A 9861-nucleotide genomic window follows, 5' to 3' on the forward strand; every position below is an offset into this window, starting at 1 on the left:
ACCACATTAGCCTTACCGGGATGATAATTAATGTAACAGTCATAGTCCTTCACTAGCTCGGGCCACCTTCTCTGTATCATGTTCAGCTCTTTCTGCGTGAAGAAGTACTTCAGGCTCTTATGGTCAGTGAAAATCCTACACTTCTCTCCCTACAGATAGTGCCTCCAAATCTTCAGAGCGAAAACCACTCCTGCTAGTTCGAGATCATGAGTCGGATAATTCTTGTTATGAATCTTCAGATGTCTGGATGCATAGGCTATAACTCTGTTGTGCTGCATCACCGCGCCCAAACCGAGCTTCGAAGCATCTATATATACCACAAACTCTCCCTGCCCTAATGGCATAGCTAGAACTGGTGTAGTGGTCAATGCTTGCTCCAATCTGTCAAAACTCTCCTGGCACTCAGATCCCCAGATAAACTTGGCATTATTCTTTGTCAGAGCGGTCTAAGGCACATCAATAGAAGAGAATATCTGAATGAATTTCCTATGGTAACCTGTCAATCCCAAGAAACTACGGATCTCTGTCACGTTCCTAGGCACTGGCCAATCTCTGACTGCCTCGACCTTACTGGGGTCGACCTCTATACCATTCTGAGATACAATGTTGCCCAAGAATGCTACCCTGTCAAGCCAGAACTTGCAGTTACTGAACTTGGCATACATCCGTCTGTCCTGTAATGTCTGCAGTACGGTCCTCAGATGCTGGCTATGCTCCTCTCTTCTCTTCGAATAGATCATAATGTCGTCAATAAAAAATATGACTAACTGATCCAAATATGGCTGAAACACACGATTCGTGAGATCCATGAAGATCTCTGGCGCGTTCATCAAACCGAAGGGCATCACCATAAACTCATAGTGCCCGTATCGCGTCCGGAATGCTGTCTTGTGAACGTCAGACTCTCTCACCTTCAGCCGATGGTATCCGGATCGGAGGTCTATCTTGGAGAAGACTCCCTGAAGCTGATCAAATAAGTCCTCGATCCTCGGCAACATATACTTATTCTTGACTGTGACCCTATTAAGCTATCGATAGTCAATGCACAGTCGCATGCTGCCATCCTTATTCTTCACAAACAGAACTGGTGCACCCAAAGGAGAAAATCTAGGGCAGATGAATCCCTTATCTAGCAGGTCTTGAATCTGATCCTTCTTCTCCTTCATCTCTGCAGGAGCTGATCGATTGGATGCTTTTGATATCGGCACTGCACACGGCATGAGCTCAATCGAAAAATCCACCTCTGTGTCCGATGGGATGCCTGAAAATTTATTCGGGAAAACACTAGAGAACTCTCTGACCACATCAACGTCCCCTAGTCTCTGACTGACTGGCTCTGCCACCGATATAATACTGGACAAAAACGCCTGACAGCCTCTCTTCATGAGATTCCTCGCACACATGCAAGAAATAATATGAGGCATCTGCTGATGTCTGGCTGCCTCGAATACGAATGGCTTACCACTGAGCGGTTGGACGGACACTGACCTTCGTCGGAAATCTATGACTACTCTATAAGAAGAAAGCCATTCCATACTAAGAATGTTGTCGAACTCCGACAACGGTAGCACTATCAAATCTGTCTGCACCGTATATTTCTGCAACCGAAGCTCCAATCTCCTCACTATCTTAGATGTGAACATCTGATCCTTGGATGGAATCGATATTTTGAATCCTAAATCCATCGCCACAGGTACGATTCCTAGTCGCTTGACGAAGATTTCAGATTTAAACGAATGTATAGCTCCTGAATCTACCAATGCAGGCGTAGCTACACCTGAAATGTATATCCACCCTGCGACAAAACATACCATCAAATCCGATCGCGTTGAAACTAAAGAATTTTCTTACTGGCAATTAACCCAAAATCCTTGAAAAATTACTGAATTAACCCACATATTGCTCCAAAAATTTCGAAATTAATCCTCAAAATATAGAAAATTGCCAATTTAGCCCCCTAAAGTTACGAAAATTACACTTTGGTCCTTCAGACTTTTCGAAATTTTCAAAATGACCCCATAAAATATTTGGGATTTAACCTCATAAATTGTGAAATTCTCGAAAACCTAAATGTCAAATCCCCCAATTTCAGAAAATTCAAAAATCACCCATTAAATTATTGAGTTTAGCAATTAGTCACTAAAATGTAAATGCTAATGATGAGACCTAGGCACAGTGGATGGGTAATATTGTCGCTGATGTCCGACAGCCGTCAGGTACCACGGTTTTTTGTAGATGGATCCATCCTATAATGATGAAACGATAAAGCTGATACGAATGTCACAACTAAGGAACTGAATTCAATTAAAGTTAATGTTTACAAATATGATGATACGATGAGATGTTTTGGCATGTTATGTTTTCATATGACATGTTTACAATTACTCTTTTTAAATTCATGAAAGGTAAGTTGATCATAATGTATTTTTCACTGTTGTGTGCTATGTATGTACTTGTTATTCCGGTACAGGTGTGTTGAGTATTTAAACTCACTATGTGTGGATGATGGAGGTGAGCATGTCGATGAGGGGACTGGAGGTGCCGAATTCTGAGTAGGCAATACTGGATGTGCGCGCACGACTCGATGACTACATTTCTTCCGCACATTACAATTTTTTGAGATTTGAGATGATTTGAACATTTTTATACATTGGTATTCATACGTTGATGATTAGTAGGATTTTTATTCGTTTATGTTTACGCATATTCTGTTGGACAAGTTTGGTCATTTTAAACTGTACTATTTTAAATTTTTGAATATTTACGATTATTTTTAAATGATATATTTCTCAGTAGGGTTGCTTGCATGTAATAAACATTTAGGTGTTTATTTTCGAAAATGTGAGCTATTTAAAAAAAAAAATTAAATTTAGCAACATTTAAAATTTAGTAGATGTTTCAGCTCAATAGAGTCGGTAAACAGATCAAAGTGCATCTAGTACGTATAGCCTCTACATTGTCCCGAGTCAAAATACTAATGGTGTACAACCATAACTACGGACTATTCTACACGATAAGTGAGAACCAATTGGACAGTCCGATGGAGGGTTGTTTAGTGTATCATCATATAATCATCATTTGTGTGAATAAGACATCTCCATACCCTTGTAAATGAAACATGACGTCAACATCACAGATACTAGTCTCGAGCTCGAGCGATCTTTATCCTCGTTTTAGGCAGCTGAATCGGCTAGTAATCTATTTAGAATATACGATATGCTTCCTAACAAGTTTCATGATCTTACGTTACGACGCAGACCTCACGGTACCTATTGTATAATCAAAGACTTTATCTATGTAGTTTATATGGATATACAGATAAAGTATAATGTCATAATCGAATAAAATCGTAATATATCATTAAAATAAATATTGTTTTACATTGAAGTCAATAAAACCCAAACCACAAGTTGGCTTGTTAGACACTTACTCGAACATAAACACATTGTACGACATTAACAAACTGTTGGCGCCATAAATCTACAATATACATTGGTTACGCAAAGAGAATTTGCAGCAGTCTTGTCTTTGATATTGTAAACGCGAATACAAAGATGTTAGAGAAATATAAGTGTTAGTAAACGTACACGAACATCTCAACCTACTTAATCTTGATTTCTAGTGCATGCCTAAAAGCCAAAGAATGAATTCTAGGTCTTTCTAGTATTGTTACAGGAACATGAGAGCGCTCTTGCATGATGATAAATACAGAATAGATCGTCTTCAACATTTTGTAAACTTCAACAATGAATTCACCTTCTTGGTAAACATTAGTAGGTTCAAATAAAGCTCTGCATGGAAAAAGAAATGCAAACATAGTTATGAACTAGAGACCCGAACCAGAGAAAGGTAAATTAGGACTAAAAATACAGGGTATAGTCATGATTCATAACATTTTGAACTTCTCTATATAGTAATGCGTGAGTACCAAAATACACTCTAAATGTTCCCAGAGGTACATAGATGAAGATTTACATTCTGCACTATTTGGGTTCATGTCCCATATCATATAAACAGATCGAGTGAGCAAATCACTAAAATTACTTAAATGGGCTTATCTAAGTTAAATCAGACAAAGGATCAGCAAAACCAGAAAACTCTTAATGGTTAATAGGAAAATGGAAGAATTTCAGGGAAACTGAGTTTCCTGTAGGCTCCACAGTTTATTGAAGATTGACAAGTAGAGCAAACTGAACCACCTCAGATATAAATCAACTAAGAGGCCTTAAGAGCTCTTACTTGCCGCTAAACTGATGCCCAGTATCATCAATAAATTATATAAAACACAATGGAGAAATTAGGAAAGTGATTCTGTACCTCAGGTAATTACAATATGGTAAGCAAATATAGGACAAATTCTCAACTGCAACATCTGATGACAAAACTAAAAGCTCATACACCACTTTTCAGCCTGCCGCTTTCACAGCTCCTGTTTCATCTATCTTTGTGCTCTTGTTCTGTAAAATTTCAACGCAGAGACATTAGGCGAACTACAGTAGAAATGACTTTAGTATGCTACGTGGGAAGAAAAAAGACCAACAGAAAGGAGACCAGACCGTTTGTCCTTTTGTTACCTTACTCTTCCTGTGTTTATGAATGTCATTCTCTTGGTCCCATTCTTGCTTCCTCTTCTGAAATGAGAACATGCATTCAGTCAGATAACCAGATAAAAGTTCATCCACAAAGAAACAAAAGAAAAGCCTATAGAAAGGCATGTATCAGTAAACTGCAACGAATTCAACAAAGGTTTCAGGCACATATAATAATGAATAAATATCACTCCAAATAAAATGCATGTTGCAGCCAAGTTTTTAAAGAATATTTTGTTAAGCAACCCAAAGCAGCTAGTATCGAACACAGTTTTCTAACATTCTCACGGTTTCTCTTTGAGTGATCATTGCCAGAATCATGATGGGCAGTTTTATCTTTTTTCTTCTCCTTCTCCTTCTCTTTACCTTTACTTCGATGTTTAGGCCGATGTTTCTGCTTCTTGTCCTTGTGTTTTTTATGCTTCTTCTCATTGTCTTTAGACTCATTTTTAGATTTACAAGGAATAGCAGGAGTACCCTTATCAGGCTACAGAACATTACAAACAGACAAATTAGTTTTCCCAATATAAACTGCTTACTAACAGAAGGTAAAATAAAAAGGTAATAGTCAACGAGTCAATATTTTGATTCAAGTCAGAAAAGCTAAAGGACCATGATCAAGCAGTCCAATAAAATTTTGTAGATGCAGTGGTACGAAGTACTCACAGAAGAAAGATCAATACGAGTTGTATCCCTTAATAGAAAGGCTTCCATAAGACTATCTAATTCAAAAAGTTGTATCCGTGTTTTAGTATCTCTAGATGAAGAAGTATCTTGAATGAGCTGGCCCAATTGCATCCTCTCCACTTTTCTGATTTCTGTACTACCAACCACGTTATGGAGGTAGTGACTATCTGAAATTGACACCGGAAGCGGCTTCTTGCAGAAGAAATCATAGTGTGGCAACAACTTATAATGACTTACAAGATCCACCGCACCTGTAAGTTCTCTAAGGCCTAATTCAATGAATAGGTACATAAGTTCATTGGAAATATCAAAACATGATCAATCAAAACAATTTTCAAATCTAAATATTTCACTGAAGAATCAGGACTGCTGTAGATAGTCAGTTTGTTTAAAAGAAAATTAAAACCTTTAGAAAGATTCCATGAGATAAGCATATTAGGCTCGATGACTTTCAAGGAATTAGATCATGGAAAGCACTTGAAACTCTAGAAATAAATAAAAAGATTGGCACATTTTCTGATTGAACATCGGTATCACAGTTACTTCTTTTATCATCTTAAAAATATATCCACACTTGGAAACTAAATGAAATATCATTTCCATCTACAATATTTGGGTCTTACAAATTTAAACCAACCCAACCATGACTTTAACATACCGCCTCTTATTCTCACATACAAACTTCCTACAAAAGAACATATTCATAATGCATTTGGCTGGAGAAGCCAAATAACCAAAAACATTTTTTTTAAAATAAAATTGTTTGGTTACAAAAACTGTTTTAAAAAACTCTTAAAGTGCTTTTTTAGAAGCCAAAATTTCTAGCTTTTGGACTTTTGTTTCTACTTCTATTTAAAAATAAAAACAAAAGCACTTTTTTGCATTTATCCAAATGCCAAAACGGCTTATACTTTTTTTAAGAAAACACTTCTAAAAGCTGGACTTGTTCAAGTATTTTTTAAGCTACAATTTCTATATTCAAACTCGCCCTAATTTGCACAAACTCGGTATATATGATGCAAAAAAGTACATTGCCAGGCTCTAGATTCCTTTCCTCTACAACCTTATAGGATCTATTAAAATGCAAGAGTTGTGATGAACCGATATCATAGGAATGACAATAAGATCGTCTTCAACAAATTAACATTAACTTTGGGGCTCATATTTATCAAATTCAACAACAAGCATCAATCTGACAAAGAGTCCTCTTGATTTCAGTTGAGATATGAACACAAATTCAACAATCATTTATTTGAAATGAATTCATTTAAACAGGAAATCAAGAAGAACTACAGGAGAAAGTTCCAAACCAACTCATGTGATAACATCATGTATATTCTTAAGTCTTACCTCTTCCAAACTTGTTGAAATCAGGATCCATAAATCAGCGTCTCATACGGTAGTAGCGCATTACTTCCAGAGATTGTAGCGACGATAATAATAAAAAACCGTTAAACCTAAGAACCTATTGCATTTTAAATTTTTTTGCAATTGTACAAAATAATGTCATAAAAGCAAAGAAAACCAAAGAAAGAAACATTAAAACATACCAATATGGTTAAGTTTTCATTCCACATCAAGTTCCCATACTAAGACTGGATTGACAAAGACAATGTTCAGAGACGTGCCCAGTTGTACGAACTATGATAAGAGAAAAAATGGACGCTCTGTCCAAAAAGTGAAAATTTAGAAGAATAATTAAAGTTGAATTAATAGATCCCAAAGAATAAAAATTCTATACAGTGGTACAAAATAAGATGGTGGTCAACAGATAAAGATGTGGCGAAAGTATTAACCTGGCCATATGGTACAATCACTAGCCTAGAAAATTTGGTTAGAATTAGTGGGAGTGGAATAAAAGTCAAATGGTTATAAAGCCAAAAATAAAAGGCTATAACAAACAGTGCGAACATAAAAATTGTGGTCAAAGGATGAAGAAGTTGAGAAAAAATGTAAATTACAAGCGTGTTTGTTTCCATATCTACTCTTTTTCATTTAGTTAGAAGAGGCGAGAGGTCCTGTTAATTATTTAGACAAAGACGGTAATACATGAGCGTGTGTATGCAATTGAAGTGTAACTATTTACATACCTCAACTCTTAAGGGTAATTGCAAATTTCAATCTTACTCATGCACCACAATTAAAGAACCACCAACAACCTTGTGATAAAAGAGATGAAAAGAGTCTGTTGATAAAAGCACAGGTCATAAAAAGCCAATTAAAATATTATGCATGTACACAAGCAGTCAAGCATGAGACATGAGATGCTAGTGCACAGCCACCACAAACAATTATAATTTGGAATTCATCATTATACCATAATGAGAATGATTAAAAGATTTGGTCAAGACAAATAAGGGTTTTCACTTTGCCATTTTAGTGGGGGCTGTACACAGTTCCACTTTCTCCTTCCCCTTCAATCAGATTTAGAAGTAAAGAGGGAACGGCGGCAGAGAAAAACAGAAAAAGAACCTGAAGTTTAAAGTTCAATAAGGTGTCCTAATCCTTCGCTTCAAAAACATATTTCCTCATCTAAATTTACATGTCACCTAGGAACCTTTTCCCATGCTCTTAGCCCGAAATTAATTTAGTTCTACCTTTCCAGTACTTTTCTCATCAGACAAATATATATTTTCATTCAAAAGTTACATTTTTTTTAATCTTATGTGTTATTTGATGGGATATATTTATTCAAGATATTATGCTCTGTAAACTGTAGCTTATTAAATAATAGTTTTTCACTAGTATTGGTTCTTCATAAAAAGTTCGATGCTCATCTAGGTCAACAGTACAATATTTTTAGTCAAATAGCACTTTTTTGTTGAAAGATATGCTTGCGGAGCTTTCATTTTAATCACTGGAACCCACAATTTGTGCTTGAATATGTGGCTTTCCATTTGACCCATCCCCAAACTAATTCAAAAAATAAACAATTAGCAAATTAAATAATTTCCACAAATTAAATAAAATATCATAACGGATTCAACCTTACTCAAATAATTCCCCCACACTCAAATTGTCAGTGTCACGTTAAAACCTACATCAATCATCTCATTCACATAATCAACCTAGGTGAAATTTTGCTTGTAGGGTTCATGCACAAGAACTAAAAAATTAAAGTAAATGCTATGTGTGGGGAAAATCCAAAACAGGATTTAAAAAAAAAAAGAAAACTTCACTTCAATAACACATCATTACCCAATAGTACAAGTTTAAAACTTTTAAAACTATAGTTAGTCAAAACGAGATTGTTATTTACAGAAATTCAACATAACCCAAACACACCTCGCATAGCTCTTGGCATAGTCTCTTTTCCTTCAATTTTTTAATAAACAAATTAAGGGCAGTTTTTATTAAAAACAATAACAAAAAGCAAACTCCAGGATCCAAAACCCTAATTTGGGGAAAACCAAAGAAACAAGAAATGCAACAGTGCAGGCAGATTACACTCCGAATCCCGAAACAACAAATCCAACCCAACCAATCTTCAACGAAATCAAGAAACGAGTAATCCCCGCATACCTCGGTGAAACAGAGGAAATAATTCGAGTACTTGGAAGAAGTTTACGGTGATCACCACCCCTCCAAAGGTAGTTCAGCGGAAGTTTCAGATAAACGTGTGATTAGGCGAGTGATTGGCGGGGGAATCGGGACGGAATCTAGCAAGGGGGTGGGAATTCGAGAAGGGGACAGTCGTAGCTGGGGTTCTTATACAAAAGAACACGTGGTGTCAACTTAACTGCTGGAGCTGCTCAAGTCAATTTATTTATTTTCCAAAAATTGGGATTAATCATTCGGACAATTGAAGAAAAATCCCATTCAGAAAGTAAAATTTGCGTTCAGTCCTTAGGTCAGAATTTTTTTCTCTGCACTCCCTGACACATCAAAAATTTTATTTTACAGTCCTTACGCGTTAAAAAAATTCGTATTTAGCGACGGTTTAAGACAAACCGTTGCTAAATATAGCAACGGATATAAGTAAAACCGTCGCTAAGTTTAAAAATACGACGGATTTTGGTTGCCATTGCTAATTGCGACGGTTTAAACAAATAACGTCGCAAATTGATTCATTTTTTAATATTTTTCCGTACTCTATTGTGTACATAAATTGAGAATTCGAGCATATATTCTGAGAGAAACTACTAACAAAAAAATGCAAAATCATGTCTCGATTTAATGAACACCTAACACAAGTCAGTAGCATAATAATTTCCAGCATAAAATAGGTTAATTCAAGCATACAATCACAATAATTTCAGTATATTTCATACACTATTGAGCACATAAATTGGGAATTTGAGCTTATATTTCAAGGAGAACTACTAGCATAAAAAATCAAACTCATATCTGAATTTATTGAGTAAGAGTTAGGAAACAACTACTTACCATGATTTTAATATACCTAACAAAAGTTGATATCCTAATAATAATACTCATCACAAAATAGATTAATTTCATCACACAAACACAACAATTTTAGTATATTTCGTACTCTATTAGATACATAAATTGAGAATTTGAGCACATATTCCGAGGGGGACCACTAGCATAAAAAAGTAAACTCATATATCAATTTATTGAGTAA

At 35.8% G+C, this 9861-nt stretch overlaps 2 protein-coding genes across 19 annotated transcripts; both read right to left on the reverse strand.

Annotated features, from left to right (window-relative positions):
* Positions 1 to 1028: 1028 nt before the first annotated feature.
* Positions 1029 to 1814, reverse strand: LOC140830121 (uncharacterized). The gene has a single exon (XM_073193403.1). It carries the CDS (start codon positions 1812 to 1814, stop codon positions 1029 to 1031), a length of 786 nt encoding a protein of 261 aa, XP_073049504.1.
* Positions 1815 to 3439: 1625 nt separating this feature from the next.
* On the reverse strand, positions 3440 to 9005 carry LOC140830907 (mediator of RNA polymerase II transcription subunit 19a-like). 18 transcript variants are annotated; one of them, XM_073194485.1, is made up of 9 exons: positions 8799 to 9005; positions 7363 to 7435; positions 6827 to 6941; positions 6627 to 6689; positions 5256 to 5545; positions 4870 to 5076; positions 4557 to 4631; positions 4318 to 4457; positions 3457 to 3791 (listed from the first exon to the last, which is right to left on the reverse strand). In XM_073194485.1, exons 4-8 carry the CDS (start codon positions 6655 to 6657, stop codon positions 4407 to 4409), a joined length of 654 nt encoding a protein of 217 aa, XP_073050586.1. In that variant the 5' UTR covers positions 6658 to 6689; positions 6827 to 6941; positions 7363 to 7435; positions 8799 to 9005; the 3' UTR covers positions 3457 to 3791; positions 4318 to 4406. The 18 variants fall into 18 exon arrangements, with proteins under 18 accessions (XP_073050588.1, XP_073050586.1, XP_073050585.1 ...); XM_073194484.1 differs by having other exon boundaries at positions 7363 to 9005; XM_073194480.1 differs by having other exon boundaries at positions 3458 to 3791; positions 6627 to 6943; positions 7367 to 7435; positions 8799 to 9004.
* Positions 9006 to 9861: the final 856 nt, after the last annotated feature.

This window comes from Primulina eburnea, chromosome 4, assembly GCF_022965805.1.
Source record: "Primulina eburnea isolate SZY01 chromosome 4, ASM2296580v1, whole genome shotgun sequence".
NCBI lineage: Eukaryota > Viridiplantae > Streptophyta > Magnoliopsida > Lamiales > Gesneriaceae > Primulina > Primulina eburnea.